Source organism: Paramormyrops kingsleyae, chromosome 11 (genome assembly GCF_048594095.1).
Source record: "Paramormyrops kingsleyae isolate MSU_618 chromosome 11, PKINGS_0.4, whole genome shotgun sequence".
Taxonomy (NCBI): Eukaryota; Metazoa; Chordata; class Actinopteri; order Osteoglossiformes; family Mormyridae; genus Paramormyrops; species Paramormyrops kingsleyae.
In genome coordinates this window covers 16,727,698-16,752,449 of record NC_132807.1, presented here as the reverse complement: position 1 = coordinate 16,752,449, position 24,752 = coordinate 16,727,698, and the positions used below count along the sequence as shown (strand labels likewise).

The 24,752-nt window shown below is 45.1% G+C and overlaps 1 protein-coding gene across 2 annotated transcripts in view; it reads right to left on the bottom strand.

Moving 5' to 3' along the window:
• spon1b (spondin 1b) overlaps nt 1–24,752 on the bottom strand; it is an 89,617-nt gene that overhangs the window by 15,567 nt on the left and 49,298 nt on the right. For both annotated transcript variants that reach the window (XM_023817916.2, XM_023817908.2), the window contains exon 7: nt 1,821–1,885. In XM_023817916.2, the coding sequence (XP_023673684.1) occupies nt 1,821–1,885 (65 nt within the window). The remainder of the gene's footprint in view (nt 1–1,820; nt 1,886–24,752) is intronic.

The window sequence follows — 24,752 nt, the reverse complement described above, 5'->3', positions numbered from 1 at the left end:
AAGGAGGAGCAGGAGGAGGAGGAACCGGAGCAAAAGAAGTTGGACCTGGAAGAGGAGAAGGAATCTCTTGCCAAGTGTCAAAACAGCAGTAGATTTCCCCTTGGATAAAAATGTATTTTCAGTTGTTTTATTCCTAATTATGGAAAAAGGAGTGCAGATTGGCAGCAGAATCTGCCTGAAGTCAAAGCCCTTCATGACAATGGGCCAGGCGTGAAGCACACTTCCCTGGAGGAAGCACAAGTACATCTGAGGAAAACTGCTTCCCAGGCTCACTGATGCCTGGCTTGATTTTGTCCAGTTTATATATATTAAACTTTCAAAGCAAGAGGCTGAATTTATTGTGTCTTGGAAAAGTGCTGTAGTTACTGAAAGCAGAGGTGGAGGCAGGTATGTAAACTCCCCATTCTGAGCACATTTCACAGCGTCTCACGTGGGTCCATTTCAGCACAATAAATCTGTACTGCAGCGCAGCTGTGTTGGTGAAAGATGGACCAGAGATTTAAGAGAGAGAGAGAAAGAGAGAGCGGGAGGGCTGTTCACACGCCGGTAAACAGGCCCAGAGGGAACATTAAGAAGAGGGCCGTCACATGGCGCTGAAAGCTGCGATCCTCCACGCAAATGCAGACACGCCCTGAACGATTTAATCAGGCGGTGGTTCAGAAAGTGCACATGACCTGTACCAAAGCGATGGACAGAGTCAACGGGGCTCACCTCAGCCAGGGACACACATGTCACTCTCAGTTACGCCACTTTCTAATGGCACCACCGAAATTAGCCAGCTAGAAGTGGCTAGAGACCATTTTTCAAGCACTTTTTACTGAGGCCCTTTCAAAGCTGCCTTATTTAGGAAAGAGAGCTGAGCCTTATTTGAAATCCTGCTGTTAAAGTAGGTCAAAGTGATGTCTTTATACACAGGAGCTGGAGGGGGGTCATTAACCTGATTTGCAAACCCCCCCCCCCCCAAAAAAAAAGATCAGAGACATCACTCATCGAAATAGAAGCCTGCGCTACTCAAACAAAACAGCTGATGAATAACGAGCAGCATCATTAACGACGAAGAGCAGCGACTACTGGGGTCACTCAGGTGCTGGTGTCACCATGTCCCTCCTGCTGCCGGCAGAGCGAAGGCCCGTCAAGGTTTGCAGATACAGACCAGCCTGTAGTAGGGCGCAGCTGTATGCCGGCAGGCCTCTCGGCGCCTTCAGGTGTTTGCAGATGCAGGAAAATGAGGAGATCCCACCGGTGATTGAACGAGCGCTAATCATGTGTGGCCTTCTGGCTTTGGGCAGTCACTGATGTTCCATTTGATGCTTTGGACACGCCGTTCCAGAAGGCTTTACATGCATTTAATGTTTCATTGTTAACTAATTATGTTCAGCAAGCACGTAAACGCAGATCATCTGTGTAGCACTCAAGAGATCCCTCAGTATCGCAGTACTTAGGCGTTTCTCCGTTTTACAATGTTAACATGCAGTTTAGCAGCCATAGACAGTAAGGCCTGTGTCCAGTCACCAGGGGGATTCCCCGCTGGCCAATCAGGAGGGTGTGGGGGCTGAACATGAACCTGTCTCCTCCTGCTGGTATCTATATTGTGCTGATTAGCAAGGATCTGTCTCAACTCTCCCAGCTCCCCTTTGTGCCAGTAATGGTAAGGAGTAAGGGGGGGCAGAGCCCCCCAAGAGCCAAGGGTTACAGAACACACTGCAAGGGTCATTTTCAGTAGGGCACTGGTTGCCAGCCTCTCTGGCGCCATTCTGATGGGGCGGCAGGCAGAAGCAATCGCTGGCAGATAAGGATGGACTTTGGTCGCAGCTACTTACACATTGAGGGGCTGCCAGGCTGGCCACTGTGCCTTCGCTTTGATGACAGTTAGAACCTCGTCACCCTGCAGAGGATAAGCGGGGGGGGGGGGTGGGGGGGAGAGAACAAAACGCAGCCATTAGGAGGAGAAGCGTGTCACTGATCCGAGGAAGAGGCTTGAGCAGCTTGAGCAATTACCACATTTCACTCTGAAAGAAGAGGAGAAACTTCTGCTGACCAGGGCTTGTTCAGAAGGATGGGGGGGGGGTGTCTGCAGCAGTGCACTGACAGTTTAGCGCTTCAGGATATCTGCAGATATTTCAGCATCAGGTGCTGATGTTTGGACCCTCAGTCAGCAGCTGCCCCTGCTGCTCTGTCTAATGCAAGCTCTCCGATAGTAGCCATGCATCTAAAGAACAGGTAGCTGATTCAGCACATTTAATTACAGCAACATCACAGCAAATCCTTAATCTTAGTTGCTAAATATTGTCTTTGCCTCAATTTCTGTGTGTGATCTCTGGTATTGCTTGAATGCAGCAATTAAGTGGAGGTGCATACCTGAAGATGACAGAAAGCGTGTGCTGCGCACTGATTAAGGCACACGCTGTCGGTATGTTAATGGGTAAACGTTTACACGAGAGCACTGCCAACATGCTCCATGCATACATTTCAGGCGAATATCACTCAGATATGCAGCAGGCTGTTCTTGTACATAACCAGGAAAATACTATATTCAGAAAGGTAAGAAATGGCTGCTCAAGACCTGCGGGCTGGAACCTGGGGCAGACCCCTGTAGGTCCTCCAATGACCCTGATCTGCTCAGGTTTGCCGGGAGTTTTTAAGGGACTCTGGGGTTTATCAGACCAAAACCGTGACTGTGACAGAACGTTCAGAGGGTGACCTTCAGCACTGAAACTTCACATCCTGACAGCACTGGATGCAGATGCATTGTGGGATATAACAGGCTTCAGACTGACCATAAGGCATGTCACACTGCATACATTTCGGTGTTGAATTTGCACCCCCTTCACTTGCTGGCCCATGTGATGTATGTTTCTGGTATGAAGGTAGCACATGCTAAAGAGCGTAGGCGTGTTCGATTGACACAGCAGCCAGTAAGTGACCAGGAGGCTGCTGGGGTCACCGGGAATGACCAGGAGGTCCCTGTTACGCACACTCTGTGCCCACAGGGCAATGTCACTGCATGGAATCACTCTGTGCCCACAGGGCAATGTCACTGCATGGAATCACTGTGCTACCACAGGCTGGTGTCTCCTCCCACATTCCCGGACACCTGCAAAAGAGTGCGAGTTTGTCTGTGTCTGCTTTGGACCAGAATGATAAGGTCATTTATTACCTTCTCGTGTAACTTTGTGTCTCTCCGTTAAAGGTTAGCTGCAGCTCATCCACAGGAAGCCGCTGTGTGACACACCAGCAAGGTGTCACACCGTCCCAAATTCATCACCAGCCATGAAGCAGAAGCGTTCTTCAGTTACAGCCAGATGGCTATACTCACCTCTATACTCACTTCTACACTCACGTCTGTACTCACTTCTATACTCATCACTATGTTTGCCAGCTCCAACTGACACAACATTCTCCTTCCTACCCATATATGTTAAACAGGACATGTTTTCCTCTCGCAGGAAGGTTGGCATGATCCTATTTTTCCAATGTATTAGAAATGCCAGTTGCAAAATCAGGGAAATGGACTGTTTGTGGGGGTGGGGGGGCATCTCTGGGATTTTACATACATGCAGCATAGAGGCGATTTCCTGCTCGCTCATCGCCAGGATCTTAGTGCCAGATTCAGGATGAGGACGTAATCAAGAGGCCTGCAAAAAGGAAGGTTTGCACAGCACGTGGTCCATTCAGAGTAACGGGGGTGATCACCGGATGCCCCCCCCAAGCAGATGGACCCCAGAGCCGCTTTCAAATCACTTATGGAGGCAGATTGGATTTATACAGCTGACCTGAATCCAGTGCTAGGCATTGTGTTCTGATGTATTCCTGCATGGTGCTTAGCCATCTGAAATTCCATTAATGTAATTGAGTCAGATGCAATTTGCGCCTGTAAGACTGCTTCTCACAGATACCGACGCGCACAAATACCGCAGAAACGCACTCGCCGGTCGTTTCACACGGGAAAAAAATAAATGGACCAAAATGGACCCAGATAACAATGCAAAGCTGATTTTAAGCACTAATGGCCTATTGAAACAAAACATATTTTAAACATTCATATTTTTTATTAGAAACAGTTCATGATTAGAGCTGGTCCAAGCTGAAAGGTAACAGGTGATGAACCATTTAGTCTTTGTGTTAACTGGTCACATGATCACCACAGGAGCTGTGATAGGGCATGATCTTCCGCATAGAAGGAATGTACACTTTTTGACTGACAGGATGCACATTCTGTGTCGACACAATGAACAAAGATAAAAAGCTGCAATACAATGCAATACAGTCAGTGCGGCTCCAAATAGACAAGCAAGTGCTTCCTGCAGGAGGGACGACATTTTTCTTTTGTCATGCTGGTGAGATGAAAATCGAAGCGCAGTCAGGATGTCGAGTCACTCGCATCTTCACACATTCAGACACACCAACCTGGCATGTGTGCTAAATTATTCACGATACAAATAATTCTCTGCATTCCCACTAGCATTAAAGCCAGCTTTCCATGCACAGCTCTGATGGGCTCTTTGTCACTTCTTAAATTTTTTTAACGACCTTAAGCAGGTTTCAGCCATACACTGACAAAGAGATAGAGTCATTACTCCTATTATAAGACAGGTAACGGGTCCGCCCACTTTCTATCAGGGACTTACAAACAGAAAACTTCAGAACAAATTCAAGTTAAATTGAGTCCTATTGCAGCCAGGAGGGACTGATTTATCCTGCCTTTTGTTCCTATTCTGGATATTTCACTTGTCTGCTACGCAGACATAGAAATTGTGGCTAGCTGCAGCTGGTCTGTGCTGGATAACCTGTCTTAGTGACGGAGGATCTTCTGCACTGTAAAGGCTGATGAAGGTTTAACCCTGCGTGGCCCGCAGCTCTTGCTGGCACCCTCGGATTCCCCGCATTGTGTCAGGCCCCCGTGATTCATGCCTGCATTCAGCCTTCTAGACATCAGGCTGCTTTTCTGGCTGCTGCTGCAGACATGCATCGTTGCCTGTATCAGTGGCATAAACAAATGCTCAGTGGGACCCCCCCCCCCAAACTGTCCTCGGACACCCACATGTGCGATGGTAACATGTTTCTCACTGCAGTTCTGGGTACAGAATGTGGTGGCCTTCTGTCCTTGATGCCCCCACCAACTGCATCCTTTTTACTTTTGAGAAGAAGCACTTTTCACACACCCACACTGTCAGACACTCTCCCCCCCAGGGCCCCTCCATCCACATTCCGTATTCCACACTGATAACTGATCAGCCTTCACAGAGATGTCAGCCAGGGCACGTGCTCCCCTGGCAAATGCTAAGGACGGCTAAGCAGGCTGCGAGGACCCGCTGCCCACAGAGAGTTTCACCCCCCGGGGCTCCTGCATTCATGCTCCGTTTACCACAATGATAACTGATCAGCCCTCACATAAACATCACTACTCCCCTCTGGCAAATGCTAGGGATGCCTAAGCAGACTCTGAGGACCCCCTGTGTCCCCCCCACCCACACAGACAGTGCCACCCACTCGGGACCCCTCCAACTACGCTCCATATTTCCACATTGATAACTGATCAGCCTTCACATAAACATCAGCACTCCCCCCTGGCAAATGCTAGGGATGCCTAAGCAGACTGCGAGGACCCCTCGTTTCCCCCCCACCCACACAGACAGTGCCACCCAACCAGGACCCCTCCAACCATGCTCCGTATTCCACATTGATAACTGATTAGCCTTCACAGAAATGTCAGCACTCCCCCTGGCAAACGCTAGGGACGCCTAAGCAGACTGTGAGGACCCTCGTGTTCCCCCCACCCACACAGACAGTGCCACCCACCCAGGACTCCTCCAACCATGCTCCGTATTCCACATTGATAACTGATTAGCCTTCACATAAACATCAGCACTCCCCCCTGGCAAATGCTAGGGACGCCTAAATAGACTGTGAGGACCCCCCCCTTCCCACAGACAGTTCCCGCCCACCCAGTTCCCGCGGCACGCTCGCTCCCGTGCCAAACAATAATCACATTATGTTTGTCGGGGGATCTGCTATGAAAGGGGGAAATATTGTCTTGAAGGCAGAACTTAATAATGGCGAATGAAAGCAGAGCCTCTGGGCGATTCGCGTAATGAAACAACAGCGCTGTCACTTTGCATCAGAGCACGCTGATGAAGTGGGATGCCAGCTGATACTGATCCTAGCTCTGCGTTAACTCTGTGGCAGATCGCATCTCCAGCATTAAGGCCCTCAGCAGTGACGCACATAAAGAGCAGTAATGGTGCATATATGTGAGGCTGCTCTGCAGAGCAACACAGGGGCGTCACCTCTGCGACTGCAGCTTTTTGCTGTGTTTCCAGTCTCCACTCGTCCAAAGATGTGGTGTTAGGGGCCTGTAAACTGTCACTAGTGTGTGGGTGTATGTCCCCTGCGACTGACTGGACTCCCGCCCAGGGCGTTGCCAGCCTGGCGCCCCCTGCTGACTGGACAGGCCCCAGACTCGCCGTACTCATAGAAAATACATTTGTATACATGTACAGAACAGCAGCACCTCTTTGGTGAAATATCTGTAACATTACAGTGGATGTTGGCTGATAGCGTTGTAAACATACAGTGTGTATGGTGGTAATGCTGAACGAGCTCCATCCTTATCCAAAGGATTTAATGATAAATTATTAACACTACATTTTCAGCAAAGCAGATTTGTCCCTGGTGAGTTTCTAGAAACACCTTGCACGGGCCCTGCCATACCGATACTGAACCTACTCTGAATATGGGAGAATGAGGCCTAACTCACTGCTGACTGAGACCTTAAACTGTTCACTAAGCCCTTAGCGATGCGGCTGGTCCAGTGTGGCAGGGAAGCTGATTCCTGATCGCTCCACATCTTTCTCGTCCTTCGGAATATCGGCAGTCTGGAAGGTGGGATGGGATCATCCGGAAGCCTCCGGAGCCCCAGCAGGAGAGCCTACCGGAGCCCCCCCTCCCAGCACAGCGCAGCCCCCTACGTTTCCTGAAGGCCAGGACATATCTACTCTCACATCTAAGCCCCCGTAGATATTAGAGGTTTTGAAATGCACCCTTTTAATTAGAAACAGTGGGGAATTTGTCCCCTGGCACGCTGCTCTCACAACCGCATCCATATACCGTTTTTATATATCGACTGTAGCATGGTTTTAATAACTAAAAGGGAATTTTGATAGGAAGGACTTAGTAGAAAATGCTTCTAATTGGTCACGCTTCCTGGAAAGTGATTCCGTAGCCTTAGCCTCCGCTATTTCAGTCATACTACCCTGTTTTCAGCTCCCTAATTCATAATCCCATATTAGGGCGGCTGGAGCCTGCTGATTTCACGCCAATTAAAATGATGGATATTCCAGCAAATCCATACTCAACTTGACGGTATTATAACGTAAATGTTACAGGCATCATTTCATTTAGACAGTTCCACTGGTGTCCTGCAGGGGGCTTCTGTCCCTCTCTCCTGCTCTCCACAAGTCAGGTGCTCAGGTGTTCCTTAATGTACAGTCTGTATAAACCTGTACTGAACCTTATTGGCCGGTGTTAGCCTGCATTAGCCTTTATTAGCTTGTATTAGCCTGTTTTGGCCAGGATTAGCCTGTATTAGCCTAGAGTAGCTTGCTAGGTTCCCTTCACTCGAACAAAGTCCATTCTCTCACCAGCCAGGAGAGTTTCCAGCATGATGAGGTCCTGGCCACCAGCTGATAATGTGCCCTGTGGTTGCTGGGAGAGATGAAGGAAGGAGCCTTCATACAGCTGAACAAACGCATATCCTTCAATTTACAGAAGAAGAATTGAGCTTGTTGAATGAAACAGCCCAGTGACCAGATTCTGGCGAGCTGCTAGCCTGTGGAACAGCCTTTGTTCCCCACATTCAGCATCAGGAAGAGCGAAGGAGAAATCAGCACCATCTGGGATGCTGCGTAACTGGCTTTGGGAGACAAACAGCTCATTAGCGTTTCAAGGAAGGAAATCGAGGTAATTTGCAGGGTGTTTCGCTGTCTGTGTGTGTGATGTGGAGCATTAGATGTGATTTTAAAGAAAACACTGCACATATATTACCTAAGAAGCAGAGTCAGATGCAGGAAACATTCCGACTGAAAACAAAAACACTTACAATGCTGTTTATACAGTTTGCAGCAAACAAGCAGAATCATAAAGAATGTGGAAAGTGCATCATGTGACCTGTGCTTTTGCTATACGAATTACCGAATTCAACCCAGTGCTTTCTGTGGGAGGAAAAAGATGAAACATACGGCTTGTGGCATTTTGGTTGCTGGGTAGTTAACGGCAAGCTGTTTTTCATAATAATAAAGCCAGAGGCTGGAAAAAGCATGTATTATAACAGCAATGGTTCACCACGCCTATGCACACAGATGGTCTTTGCACATGTTAAATGGGATTGAGAAAGAGGCAGGATGTACAAAATGCTTTATATTCACTCACAGTTTCCACTGCTGACTGGCTTCATACATGCACAATGGATAACGCAATACTTCATTATTGGGAAACACGTCAAATATTCAGAGCAGGAAAATGATAAACAAAGAGGAACAGACACAACATAACAAATCAACAACATAATCCAGAGTCAAAGACTGATTTCACAGCCAAACCAAAATGCATCCATCCATTTTCTACACCGTGTGTCGTACGCTGGGCCACAGGGGTCTGGAGCTGATCCCAGGAGCTACGGGGCCAACCCAACATGTGACATGCTCTTGTAAATCTATTGTACAAGCTTGTGGACATTATAATGATTCAGTGCGACATACTGTCTTTTCACACTATCATCCTCTATTAGCACAGAAGCTGCAGCTCAAGAGATTCTCCACAGACTCCACAGCCAACGTAAATCAACAGTTTCCCATGGGATAAAGTTCTACCGTATTGTATCATATCGTATCAGATCATCACATGAGTGTAGCATGAGCAGTAGAGATCAGCAGCGTCACTTTTAATTGACTTAATGATGAAACGAGCTACAGATCATTAGCTCAGTGTGGTGAATCACAGGCACTGTGTCCACGTCGCCCGGCACAGAACAGAATGCCGCTTCTCTTCATTTGTTTGCTTGAGACCTAATGAATACATTACATTAGATTTTACGTCTATGGAATAAATGCATTAAATATGTATTTGCTGTCTTGTATATATTTGTAGTATGACATTAAGATATTTAATAGAATGCAATTCAAATTGTACTTTTAAAGACATATTTCAAAACAACAATATTAGAATCGACATTAAATGTACCTGCTTATTCTAGGATTCACCTGAAAAATGTTAAAACGATGTCAGACGTTGTGTTATGTAATCGGTGGAATGCAGACAACCAGCCAGAGGGTTACAAACATCAGCGAAACCCACCAGGCTCCTCATCTGTGCTCTCTCTGTTTCTTGTGTAATGTTCCAGATGGTCATTTCAAAGTTCTCCATCTTGTCAGGATAATAATGATCTATACTGTTACTCCGGCAATTTTTTTCTCTACTACTGATTTTTTTCTTTACTTTGCCACACTGAACGATCATAATTGAAAAAAAAATATATATATTTTTTGGAATGTAAAATAAATATTTTGAAGACCTCAACAATCCTTAACAGTTTATATGTGTATCAGAAGGCCAGGCGGGAGTGTATTTAAAAGCTACTTTTACCAAAACCTTCAGAAACATAAACCAAACATAACTAAACGACCTTGTAGATGATTCTGCATGGTTATTACTGTTTGCATCATGAAGGTACTGAACCTTTGCTCCTCATTTCATTCTTTATTTGTTCTTTTTTTTCTCAATCTCGTCAGCCGGCATTTCTCTGCCTCTTCGGTATTGCAAAGTAACAACGAAGGGTTACTTGGCAACAAAGAGCCGTCTTAATGGCATGCAGAGATCGTTATGGAATAATGCGTTCCACTGACTGACAAAAAGCAGCACAGAGGCTTCTGCTGAAGACACCTTCAAATAAAGATTGTTCCCTGGCCATTCCATCCCTCACCGGAGCTCTCATACATCCAATGAGTTCCAATTAAGGCAATGCGTCTCAGAAATGCTTCTCAATGCTAAGTTTCTAAGAACAACAGTGACAGACCAGTTGGAAACTTCCTTTTTATGTCTTATATACAGCAAATCGACTGTGATAGAGTCCTAGGATGAGGTCCACAGGATGAATATTCACCCTGTTCCTCATGATGGCGATTCTGAAAGGAACATAGGGGCACCATGTGACAGGCAGTGACAGCGGGCCTTCCTCCAAGAGCGGCCATTTGCAGAGGTTATCATGCTGTTCTTTTCAGCATTGTATATTCTTATGCACGTTGCTATTTTTAAATTCTGTCTTTAGATTCTTTACTAAAGTTAAAGAATTCACTGACCTCATTATAGATCTCTTACCCTGGTCATTCTGGCAGAATGACCCAAATGTTTCAATGCCTATGTGGCCAAAACAATAACCTCACAACAGCCAAATTACACACTGTTGAAAAAAGTTGGCTTTTATGGCTTTTTATTGAAATCTGAATGACTAATTTTGGTCAAGTCCATGTTGTCTGTCTGTTTACACTAAAGTATGTGTTTTACAAGAAGTCGAAAGAGCGACTGCAGAGCAAATGGCTCGCGGCACGGAGAGGCCCACAGCCGAAGAGCAGCAGCGCAGCCTGATGCTGCAGGAGGTCAGGGAGGTGACTAAGCGGCAAGTGGCTGGCTGAGGAGCTCGCGAGCAGGACTCAATTACAAATACCATTAGAGACCAATTACACCAATTACAAAATACACACTGTCAGGAGTCACCTTCCTACAAGCTGGCCGGTAATTTCACTTGTTACTTCTTGAACTCTCTGAAAGCAGTGTTGATTATTTAATCTTAAAATCTTCTCTTAAAACACTAAACTCCACTTACAGGTGCTTGGATCAAATTCAGAAGACAATGGAAAGAGACACATTTTTTCTTTTTCAAATACAGGCAACAATATGAAATTTCATAATCATTATACTTCTATTATAGAAAATGACAACAATGACTTGATTTATTACAAGAAAAACAGTAGTTGTGTGGTTTGAGTAAAACAACATTTCCCTAAAAATGACACAAATCCCAGTCCCAGTATTGAGGTAAATGCATGATCATGCTGCTTATTGGAACCTGTGACTTGCGAGATCTGCTTGTCTGTCTTAAATCTTTGGTAGTCTGGAATTTAAATGCGATGTATAGCTCATTATGCCTCGTTAATCACAGCACAGTGACACAAGAGTACGCTATTACTAACAAGAAATTAACAATGTTTCCCTTTGGGACAAAATCTGTTGATGATTAGAAACGACATTCAGTAACATAATGGGTGTAAATTATGATCTGAATGTGTCCCAGAATGCACATGCAAAGCCACCGATATGTCACTGTCAAACGCCTGTTTCTAATCCAAAGTTTCTCAGTGGGCTCTGCAAGCATATGTTGACTTGACTTAAATAGGTGGGATGTCACATTTTATCCATAATGGAATAAAGATCACTCAGCATTTGAAGATAATCTGCAATATGTATTAAACAGGGGTGATGCATACCCAAGCGCATGCAGAGATGCGTGTGAAGCATAGCCACCGTATTGACTGAAATATCTAACCCATGCTAATATATTCCCCTGTGATATGAACTTGAGGTAGTTGGTTATTTAAAGGGAATTTGTTCGACAAATAGCCAGATTGATCTCCTGCCGTTGTGTAGCCTGTGAGCTCACCTGATGATTTAATATATCTGTCAGAAAACACTGCAGTGTTCTGCCTAAACAAACTGACCCAGGCCAGATACAAGCAGTGCCATTTTTGCCAGGAACCTGCCCTGCGTCTTCAAGAGCAGGTGATGAAGGCGCCCTAAACACGCCCCCCCTGTTTGTACTCTGTTTAACCTTGTTAAACATATGTGCACCTTCTGGACACTTAATGATCCCCCGCTAACCCACCCATGACAGGAGTGTTCATTTGCATCTCACTTAGTGCGTCACCCCAAATGAAAGAGGAAGGAGACACGAAATGTGAAAAATACCTTCATGGTTTTCTATCATGATTTCTGTTTTTCCATAAACATATAATCTATAATGTTAAGTCACAGTAAGAAATCAAGCTGTATTTGATGACTGAATTTGTTAACTTAGCCCCAACCGCAACACACAAGCGTATATTTTCCAATAATTGTCATCTCTGCATTAATGAGCTCAGATTTAAACCAATTAGATTTGGCGATGAAATGTGAATGATTGCAGATGGTGCAGCACTGCACGGGAGCATGGGACGCAATCTCCCGCCTGCTCTCCGTAACGAGCTGGAGGCTCCAGTGTGGGCCCACTGCGAGCATACTGTTTGCGTACTGCCATGTAGCAGAGCAAGCGGATAATTCTGTGCTCAGCAGAATTTTTTAATTTCTTTTTCGCGTCAAGCAATTAGCGAACGAATGAACAGGAAGAGCTGCACAGCCAGACCAGAAGCCATTTGCAAGAAACTCAGAGCAACAAAAGCAGCACGTGTCAGTCATTTGTGCCGCAAATTCTAACTCAATGGCCGGGGGGGGGGAACAGAAGAAGCCGGAAAGAAAGTATGATAATGAACCTGACCTTTAGGTGATTTTTCTGTCAACAGCTGATGCTTCATAATTAGTTTCGGACCCTTGCTTTGTCAGGATAACCTGACACTGACCCAGTGAGCAGGGCCACTGGAGAAAGGTCCAGGCCGGAAGTACAAGCTCAGCCATGACTGTACTGACTCAAACTTAAAGGTTAAAGTGAGAAAAATTGGATAGGCAGAGTGACTGTAATAAGGGCAAATAACGGAAATGTGTTTGAACTACACTGGGAAGGTCCAGGCAAGCAGGAGGCTAGTAAAGCTCTGAAGAAGGGTTGCAGGTTTTCTTCTCTGTCATCCTCGTGTTAGAGAAATAGAGGAGAAAAACCCTAGTTGTGTGTGAGAAGATTCCTAGGTGAGTATGAGAGGAACCCTACAGTAGCTGTGCAGGAGAGGCAGAAACATCTAGCTCATTTATCAACTTTTATCAACACACTTATCAACAATTATGTCTTAAATAAAATATAAGCATTGCAGGTCTATTTTCATAATTTTAGGGTGAAGAAAATATTTTCTATGCCAGGTTCAGAATTGGACAACATCCCCATGAGCCCTACTGTACAAATCATTTACAGTTCAAATCCCATGGAGCCTTACAGAACCCCATGGAGACCTACAGATCATTCACAGCTAGAATTCCATGGAGCCCTACAGAACATTTACAGCTAAAATCCAATGGAGCCCTACATAACCCTATGACACCCTATAGATCATTTGCAGCAAGAACCCTATGCAGCTCTACACAAAATTTACAGCTCGAAACCTATGGAGCCCAACAGAACATCTAAAGCTAGAACCCTATGAAGACTTACAGAACATCTTCAGCTAGAACCCTATGGAGCCCAACAGAACCTCTAAAGCTAGAACCCTATGAAGGCTTACAGAACATCTAAAGCTAGAACCCTATGAAGACTTACAGAACATCTTCAGCTAGAACCCTATGGAGCCCAACAGAACATCTAAAGCTAGAACCCTATGAAGGCTTACAGAACATCTAAAGCTAGAACCCTATGGAGCTCTACAGATCATTTACACCGTCCATCATCCAGCTGCAATTATCTTTTCTTGTCCTGATGGGAACTTTGTACATGTATCTGCCTAACAGAGAGTGACATCAAAGATAACGCAGCTGAGCGGCTAAAAAGAAGCAGGACAAATCCTGCCCCCCGTCCATCGAACATACTTCATCCACAAATTGCCTTAAATGCCGATGCCCTGCTTGCTTTTGTGCCTTCATTAGTGTTCAGCTGAACACCTTGCCAAACCAAGCCCAATTAATACAAAGACAGCTGTTTAATTGCTTGCTGGCCCAACATAAACATAAACACAACACTGTTAAAAAGGCCAGTGGAAAAGGGTCACCTGCTGACCTGTCCTGTCATGGTTGGGGGAGACCAGGATGAAACCTTTTCTGCTTCCAGCTTTAGCTGCTTGTTATTTTAGCTTTTTATCTAGTTAGTTGATTGTCTCCCCAAATAACCCGAAAAGGAAAGATGCTGTTTGGGGCAGCCAAGGCCCTCAGATGCTCAAAGCGCATTTCCATGTTTTCCACAGCAGCACAGGGATCCGCTCTCTGCTCAGCCGCTCTAAGCACATCAGCTTGAAATCTATTTTTGCTGCATTATTATACATGCAGAAGTGCACAAAAGCTAGAGCATCAAACCATAACACAGTCGATAAATATGCTAGGTATTTCCTGCTTCGTTACACAGGAAGCTCGGTTAAGAATTTATTGCTAAAGTCAGATTCCTGCTCTTGTCAGGCTGTACTGTTTCTTATTTCCTAATATTCTTGCTGACTTTGCATGTTCTGTAATCTACGTTGCATCCACGTCATCAACTAAACTCAAAGCTAAACATGATTATTACACTCTATAAATAACCGTAGAAAGAGAAATACTTCAGAAAGAAAGACTGTTTCCAGTAATGGAAATTCTGCGATGATCGGCCTTCTAACGGCGCTGTCAGTATGCGCACAGGGGTCAGAACATCTCCGTTTCTCACAGCCTACAAGATGTAAACACACAGTGCGGCTTCGCTGTTACCATGCGTGAGAGCTCCACAGATGATGTGAAAATAAACAGGGGAGTCATCGTCATAGTGAGCTCTGCCAGAAATCAGCTTGAGGGCCAAACTTTGCCAAAGCACTTCCACGTCCTTTTTAATCTGTACTGTGAGACTGTTATGCTACCTTTGGTCTGGAGACCTCAGCAGTGTCTTCATGCTGAGCTATTTAAGCACTAAGGTGTTCGGCAATACCTGCACCATATTCTTGCCCATCCCTTGAGCAGGAGCATCTCTTGAAACGTATCTGCTACTGGCACCGATGAGACATTAATCCCTGTTAACACACAACCTCTGTTAACCCCTGTTGACACACGTCTGTCTGGAGACAGTATAGACGCTGCTTCAGGATGGGTTCCCCACCATCGCCAGGGCGTCAACATGCCAGCAGATCCGGCTTTATTTTAAAGGCCACTGGCCTCTTCCCTCTTGGCAATGAATACGCACTAATGTTAGTGATTATTTCAACTAATACAGCGTGTTGAGTGATTTACTGTGTACTATGATGTCACTACATGCCAGACAGGTGTGACATTGCATCTTGCCATCCTTGACATTCCAAACCAGTTTATTAAAATAAATGCCTAACTTCCCAAAGCATTTATATTAATCACTTTACAGGCCACATGATACATATTCATTATTTTAATCTCATTAGGAACGTAATCCCTTTGCACGCAATCACTGCCTAGCCCAGACAGCTAATCAAATCATTAGTCTCTGTCTCCCACATGGTCATTTTTCACCGTCAGACTGAAAAAAACATGCCATGAAATTGCAGTACACTGGGTTCCTGCTGTAATTTTTTTTAATGGTTCTTACTGGTGTGGAGGGGGATGGGGGTTTATCTAATGACTGTAGGTTTGGGAGCGAGGCCATGTGGGAGAAATTCCTACTGATAGCTCGTCAGGTATTGCGAGTGGTGGGATACGGAACACTCTGCATATCTCATTACTAAAATAGCCACTTTTCCCATAATACTCTGCTTCAGAAGACATTGGGCAGTGGAGACAATCAGCACGAAATGAAACCAGCGCTGCTGATTGCATTAAGTCTCCAGTACCTTTAAGAAATGTGAAGATTAGAGGATGGGAACAGCAGTGGTGTGATACAATAACCAGGCCTGTCCCTTGGCTTCATTCTGTAAGGAGAGCAGGAGAGCTGCATACAGAGAGAGAGCAGCACGCAGAGTCGCTGTAATTTCACTAAGAACTGGCAGCTAAAAATGTAAGGACCACGGAAGGGGTCACAGCTTCATCCCAAAACCACACCCCCGACCCCATGCCCATATTAATGCCCCAGAAGTGAACAGGGGCAGCTCTCTGCATGTGACCTGACTGTCTGAAATAACTACAGGCAGGTTGCTCTGTTACTGCCTGGAATATAGGGGCAGCTGCTGAAAGTCAAGTGTGGTCTCTAAGGGGCCTCACCTCCTACACGAGGCCATGTGGGTATTAATGCGGGTCTATGATTCAGCGGGACAGCAGGACCAACCCTGTGCTTGTGTGTGGACATCACATGGGTCACCTAGTCTGCGTGAATTTCAATGGCAATCAAAGACTTTCATAATTTGAGCCAAATGTATGTTTTTGCACCCGATATTCTGCTGTTCTTCTGTCTGGCAAAGGAACTCAACACCTACGGACCCCCCCCCCCACCCGTGTCAAAGAGGTGACCAATGATTGTGCTGTTTCCCTCTGCCATTTGCCAGGAATATGGACGTTACTTGAGGTGACTGATAAATTGGCCCATTTCCATGAAGCAGCCGCCCACATTAGCATCTCGGTCCACCTCCGAACACAGCCCGGTCATTTGGGGTTTGTAATTACTACATCAAGACTGGTCCATTTTCAATTCACTGTACCCAGGCATCATGTTTTTAGAGGATTGCAGCTTGATTTCACTTGAATGCATCTATCAGTAGTTTGGTCTAAATGCCATCAGTCCTGTTTGTTTTGCCACAGGAAACTGTGCCTTACTGTGCCAGGGCCTGTGTCGCTTCCCTAAGCCTAACCCTAACCCTAAGCCTTCCCTTAGTCTGGGTGAGTCAAACCCCACTTGGCCTCACAAATCAAACAGATTCCCTAAACAACAATGATGCCAGACACTGCTCTCTAATATAATGGGCCCTCATATCACACTGTATTCATGACTTTAATAACAAATTGCAAGAGACATCAATTTCACAACAGGATAAAACCGATTGAATAAAGTTTGCTACATTAATGCTTAATGCTATTATTAATTTTCATGTTTTTTACTGAATTTCACACTCATTAATAGCACATTCATATACAAACATTATGCATACAATAAGAAAAAATCCCTGCTGTCAGTACGGGACTTTGGTGAGTTTCTTAGCTCCTGGGTGAGCAGCCTGAGGTTTGCGTATCTTCCTCATGAGGCAAACTCCAGCAAGGCCAAATAATCAGCCAGTCAGCTCCTAATGTCAGGCATTCAGTCAGGACTTGTGATGTCACCTGGGTAACCATGGAGGACCAAGCGGGCCACATCGACAGTGACTGTAGTGGCCAGGATATTACTGATCAATCACTCATATGATTACTAATCATGGTTATACACTATATTCATATTATAATTTATATGTTTATATTTGACCCATTTCTACATCTTTATTTCATGTCAATTTAGGGTAGGAGAGTGTCGGGTCCCCCCAAGGACTGGGGTCCTAAACTCCTCCAGCTGCTTGCTCTGCATCAGTCATTATGGTGGCAAAGAGCTCCTCAGCTCACATTTCTGATTATATATTCTGTTCTTTTCCATTGTGTTCCCAGCAATCACAGAGACACATGCCACTTTCACTTCCCAAATTACATGCATCGGTTTGGTTTACAGATTAGGTTCTTGTTGGTGGCCACTATGCAGATGGTTCATTAACAAGGGTCATGATTATGATGCATCCTTTATGCAACTGCATAAATAAGACTTTGATAAATACATTGGTGAAGAAAATGAATAATACAATTATCAGGAATTGCAGTTTTACAGTTACAACTGTAAAGGAGGTCACACTGTCCAGCTTGTCCTAAAAACATGTTCAGCCTATTCTCATCTTACATCCTAACACTGTCATCAGGTGATATTGCTAAAAAGTTTGTATAGCAAACATGGTACACTGCACAGTAAGTGTTCAAATCTCTACTATAGTTTCTTGGGATTTTCATAGTTTTTCCTGGTGAGGAAAATTTTTCTGCCAAAAAATGTTTCTTTGGGGTGCTACTCAAACTGGACAGTAACATCTTCTGCCAAGAGTAGAAGATGTCCTGCACAGGAAGTAACTGGAGGAACCTCTAAACCAGAGTAAGCATCTGTCTCTTTTTGTAATCAAAGCATACTCAACAATTCACAATTTTTCTTTTCTGCTAGCCTGTCAAAGAAACTATTAATAGACAGTGGAATTGCAGAGGGAGTCAGTTCACTGCTAGCTGCACATAGCCTTTAGGTGTTCATTACATTTCCATTGACATTTCCTTCCTACAGGAAAAGCAATTCTTCAGATATGTGTACCATGGTTCATAAATCTTGCAGAAAAATGACGTGGGTTTCATGCTGACAAACAAGGGTTTTCATTTCAAAGGAATAATAGCAAAATACTTTTTCTAGCTGGAGTCTAAGCCAAACACACCCAGAGAGATGAAATACTGGACCAGGTGCACAAGAGAATGCCTCAAGTAGAACAGTACAGATGATCATCAGGGTGGTCACAATGGCAAAAGGGGAGTGGTTCTCGACAGTGAACAGACATCATAAACAGTGTTGTGTTGACCCAATTTGGGAAACTCTGTCTTCTCAGATGTTTTGTTCTAGCTGAGCCTTGTAATGCAGAGATGTTTTCAGCACAAGACAGGTTCTGTTGACAAATGGCCATCTGAGAACCTTGGTACTCACCCAACACCCCTGCCGCAAACTAGCACACACTCACATCATTCAGTCAGTATTGAGCCATAGAGCTATAATTCCCGAAGAGCTACACAGACAAAGGTCCTTTGAGTCAATGTCATTTGCCCCTAATTCTTAGCAATTTTTGTATTTTGGCTTTGATGCACACTAAAAGCAAACAACGATAACAATAAAAGTCATGGAAAACAAGGCCTATGCGTGGCTAATGTTGCCTTTGCTCAGAAGGTACTGAAAGTGCATTCCAAAATTTTTTTAAGAGAAATCCCGCCGCCACGTGCTGTGAAGTCACTCACTCCATCGGCACATCAAAGCGTCAACAGAAACGTCGCATTAAGAGCCTCTCCAGCAGGCATTGCGCCTTGATCTGAAACCAAATCCCACTACAAAGGGAGCTATCAGATGCTTTGAACACCAGACAGAAGGATTTCTCCAAGAGACTGAGTCATCTCAGCAAATATTTCAATCGACCAGTAACAGTGTCTGCTTGGGAGAGGGTCTTCTGCATGTTCAATGTTCAAGGTGAGAAGAACTTCACTCACAGTGACTCTATTACTGATTCCTCATCCAAATTTCCAGGCACAGCCTTCACTGTTCAGCATTAAAAACTTGAAGTCAGTGCCAAGTGACCAGTCAGGGTAATTATAATTTGAAGACTCTTCCGGGGGAATCAGCCGCCTTCTACAAAGCTGAAATAACAAGATCCCATTTGTACACAAACATACTAAATGCAAGTGTTGCCATCTTCAGAGAGGGGCATTCTGGTTCATTCAGCACTTGCCCATTAGTGGAGCAGGTTTGCACATGCTGCCATTTCAAGAACATACAGATATACATGCGTATATACATGCTAAGGCTCTGGCTCCAGCTTTGATGATACCATAGAAGCAGTTATGTGTACAAACCAACACTGCTTCACCTGAAGACACCAGTCACCCTTTGCAGTTACAACAAATATGCCTACTTTGCATATTAGCTAAGCTATTAGCATATGAAATAAAGTTCCAGGCAATGACTTACTTTCCACCTTATTGGCCCAATCAGGTAAGCTCTACGTTTTTGTCAGGGTCTCTCCTGCTGCCAGTACCTGGCCACAGATCCAACTGGCCCAATCAGGTGGACTCTGTATCAGTCAGGGTCTCCCCCGCTGCCAGTGCCCCGCCGTTGACCCATCTGGCCCAATCAGGTAAGTTCTTTCTATCTGTCAGGATCCACCATTCTACTGGTGCCCAGCTGCTGGTCTGTCTGGCCCAATCAGGTGATCTTTCTGTATCTGTCAGGGTCTGCCCTGCTGCTGGTGCCTGGCCGCTGATTCATCTAGTCCAATCATGTGGGATTTCTGTATCTGTCAGGGCCCAACCCACTGTGGGTGCACAGCCACTGATCTGTTCTCCTAGATTTGCTTACATTTGCACTTGCCTACAGGTGGAGCTACTTCACCCACATAATGTCAATCTGACTCCATAGGTGCTGGGCCATCTGTTCAGGAGGAGGAGGAGACAGACTAGCAACCCGCCCGTCCTGTTCCTGTTCTGGAGGGTCCTTAAGAGAGACACTGCTCAGGGTGACTGCTGAGTAAGACTCATTAAGTCCATGAGCCTGTCACACACCTGCTATAGCACACATGAATCAGGAGAGATATGGGCGGGAGGCCGAGCACACAGGGAAAAAGAGGAGAGACAGACAGGAAGCTGAGCACACAGGAAAAAAGAGGAGAGACAGACAGGAAGCTGAGCACACAGGGAAAACGAGGAGAGACAGACAGGAAGCTGAGCACACAGAGAAGAAGAGGAAAGAGACAAACAGGAAGCTGAGCACACAGAGAAGAAGAGGAGAGACAGACGGGAGGCCGAGCACACAGGGAAAAAGAGGAGAGACAGACGGGAGGCCGAGCACACAGGGAAAAAGAGGAGGAAGACAGACGGGAGGCCGAGCACACAGAGAAGAAGAGGAAAGAGATGAACAGGAAGCTGAGCACACAGAGATTAAGAGGAAAGAGATGAACAGGAAGCCGAGCACACAGGGAAAAAGAAGAGAGACAGACAGGAAGCTGAGCACACAGAGATTAAGAGGAAAGAGATGAACAGGAAGCTGAGCATACAGGGATAAAGAGGAGAGAGACAGACAGACAACACAGCCATTATCAAAGAAGGGACTAATTATTCACGGGGTTCCGGTGCATCACGGGCTTATACTGAAGAAACATCTTTTCCAGTCTCCCTTGGTGTTTAAATGTCTGCTATGAATGACTGTCAAGGCACACAATGGATTAATGTCCATTCGTCACTATTGGACTGGGACTTCATAGCTTAGGTGCTTTTCTCAAAACACTCAAGACAAACTGCCAGTGAAACTGGGGTCTGCTTTCAGGATGTCGGCTGTAAAACAGAGTGCAGTACCCAAACGCACAATAAAACACTCAACACTGGCCCCTCAGTCCACCCATTACATGCACAGAAGAATCAATATAATAGCACTTAAATTTATGTGTGTGCTCTGCAGGGCAGCAACTGGCAGAGTCTCTAACAGCTTCTTTATGATCAGGAATAAAACGCGTCAGAAGGAAAAGCAGCTGACATCCACCTCCCCTTTACTGATAGTGCCAACCAGCACCAGACCAAGACATGCAAATGACGGTGCAAATGAAGCCTGATTTTTTCACCATACGGTGGGGGAATCAGTCACGCCGTGTGAATAGGTACACAAATATATCAGGCGTGCTGTTTCTTCTATAGTTCCTGACAGCTCATTAAAAGGCAATCAACATCTGACAGTGAAATAATGACCTGTGTCATGGTTGGATTTGCAGACTAATGATGCACGGATGTCACCTCAAGCATAAGGCTGGTGATCACCTGATATGTCAGGTTATGATGTCAAAGGAACATAATGACACGTGTATTTTCCTTTTTCCCATCTTGTCAGAAGCCTGATGAGATCACTCTTGATGAGAAGCCACATCTTCTTCTGGTCATTCTGTGGTTACTTGCTGTTGGGTGGCCAGTTTGAAAAATACAGTCAATACCCAAAATGATTACTTCTCTTGCATTGCATATAAAGTGTGTGGAAGAATAATGATCCCACATGATATAATTTGATAGTGATAGATAAACTCCAATTTAGTTACTTCTCAAGATAAACAATGTACGACCGACAAACATAAAAGATGAATAACTATAATAATTTCTGGTATAATATAAAACAGGCCTGTACGCATAATAAAAAAGGAACAGACAGAGACTCGTGAGGATAAATAAAATCTTCATAATACATAAATAATGAAAGAATATTTATTTTAATGAAAAGCAAAACTAATTTGCTAGAAAACCCCAAAAGGACATGCCAATGTATAATTTGCCCCAAGTCTCATCTGTTATGAATTTGTATTTTCTGAATGTACAATTAGAACAATGAGATAGCTGGACTTGTGGTGCACGCTGCTGAGTTCGCGTTTCCGGACAAACAGTGACGTCAAGGAAGAAATTAAATTATGTGTGCTTCAAAAAAGAGCATGATGGGATATGCGGATTGAAGCATTCCAATGTACCTGTACTTGTATAAATAGCAAATAGAGAATCATTTAAAGCAGCCATCCTCGGAGCACGTGTGAATGTGATGTCACAGTGCGGCCCTCATTCGCTTGGGCTGGCAGATCCAGCCTGGCTGTATGCACATTACAGTCAAGCAGCCCTTCAGAGCTCAGCTCTCATTTACATAGAGAAACATGCCAGGCACCAGCCTTTATTGGGAACAGATTTATGAAAGATGCCTCATGAATAAAAGAGAGGGAAGCAGCGGTGAACATCACACGGCTTTATTGTTTTGGCGACGTCAGAGATGCCGTGGCTCTCGCTGAATGTGGGTCTGGAGCCCATAAACTCTGGAAGGAGGCAGCATCCCCTGACACGTTAACCTGGAGTTTATGGAGCAAAAGATGGTGTGGGAGTCTGTTCGGGTCAAAGGAGAAGGACGTAGCATTTATGGCCAGAAATGACTCGCAGCCCTACATCCGAACATCGAACTGCATGCCCAGGATTTAAAATCCCAGGTAATGCTTCTCCTATATTCCTCTGGAAAACACCTGGTGCTATGCAATGGTATTTCTGACCGTAGGCTCATAAACATACAGGTTTCAAGATCTGTAATTGCTGGCCACACACAAAACATAATGCTTACCGGCATGTTACAGTAGACAGAGCACAATAGAAATAAAGAACAAACCCATCGCAGGTAACATGCAAAGAGGAGCCGAGGCCAACCAGAGAATTCAGCTCCTCTGGTGCTGGCCATGCAAAAGGACTAGGATGCAGCTCCATAAACGGAGGAAAAAGCACAGCGCTGACAGTGAGGGGGTGTGTCAGCGGGAGGGGGTGTCCGGCAACCGCGAGGCCGACCCACCCTGTGTCAGCTTCCGGGGGAAAAATGGCTCTATTCAGACTCACAAACAGTAAACAGGAAAAATAGGGAAATAAATATGTAACCAAGTCACATGGCAGTAGGCAGCACAGCTTCACCGGAATGAACAGTCGTCACCTTCAAGCTGTGTCTATTCCTGAGTGCCAAGGAGCAGCTCCTGGCTCCATAGATCGTTTATTAAATCGTTTTAGCCACCTGTCCACTTTACACACTCAAATATGCAGTTTTTACCATTAATTTCCTCTGGCACTGTCATTGGGTGGAGAGAAATTAGTAAGTAAGTAAGTAAGTACACTTTTTTCATGAAGCACTTTAAAAACTGTACCAAGTTTAAAAAATAAAACAAAATAAAATAGAATGTAGAAACACGCATAAAACAAGGAATATCCTACATAAAAGATCTCAGAAGGTAATTTAATTTATTTAGCAGATGCTCTTGCCCAAAGCAATGTGGGAAAAGCTCAGGGTCAAAGAGCAGAGCAAGCCAGCGTCCAGCATCCCTGCAACAGCTGGAGGTAAGGGCCCATAGGGGCCGGCCGTGGGATTTGAACCAACAACCTTCCATGCAGATGCATGGATCCCTACCATACTGAATGACACACCATCCTTATGGAAAACAACAGCGAAACTTCAGCTAATGTCCTCCCTAGACAGCTAATAAAAGTAAGGGAGAAATATAAGAGAGTTTATTTTATTACTGCAATTCAGCCCCAATAAAAATATGCAGGTAAAGAAGAAGGATGGGCTCTGTGGATTTTTTTGAGCAGCTTCAGAGTGGTGTCACTTTTGGGGCAGGTTTGGCAGCTGCTTTGAACTTGATGACCTTTCTCTACTTTCACGATGGTGCCAGGAATGTCTGAGTGAGGGAGGGACAATCGTGGACAGGGATCCAAGAAGTCTGTGGTTTGGTTCAAGATGTGAGACAAAGGAACTCAGTCATCTCATGGAAAATGTCAGTCTAAGGCAGCAACTGAATTGAGTACAGGCCATGAAGACCTTCACAGAGACAATTAAGACTGCTAGTGTATTGCGTATTAGGTCCGAATTACACCAAAGACACACTTCTGTGAGTGTAGCGATGCAAAGAGCCCAGACTGTGTCCTGCTGAGCAGGTAGCATCGTGATCATGGTCAGATGAGGCATCTTCATGTCAGACACAAGCCACAGGAAGCTGCGGGCTGGGGTCTCTGTTTCCCACATGCTAATGAGCTGGATAAAGGGCGGCTGCATTTCTAAGGTGTGGCCCCTTCAGCTGGTTTCTGATAAACGGAAGGTCATTTAAAACTATCACCTTCATCCTGTGGGGAGCATCTCGGTTCCAAATGGGAGCAGAATCGCCAAGGACAACAATGCGTCAATCCACGACATATGATCGGTCGCAAGCCATGGGCATTCTGGTTAGCAGATATCAACCCAGACAGCAGCAGTGAGCAAAGGTTCCTGAGAAGTTCCTGTAACTGCCAGCGTTTTCCACCACAATAAAGCATCTGCTAAATAAATACCAATGTAAACATTAACAGGACACAGCTGTGTTCTTTCAGGATAGCTCCTGACTACTGTAGAACATATTCATGACGCCTCTGATCAGCACTGAAGCAGTGCCGGAGGTTCTCATGGTGGTCCAGATGGAGGTTCTGAAGGAGGTCCAGGTAGAGGTTCTCCTGATGCCACTCAGGATGCTGCTTTTTGTTGGGGTTTCCTTCTGTCTGCATGTTACCTCCTACTGTAGCAAAAACTTTCATTCTAAATGACTTCTATATTTCAGTGT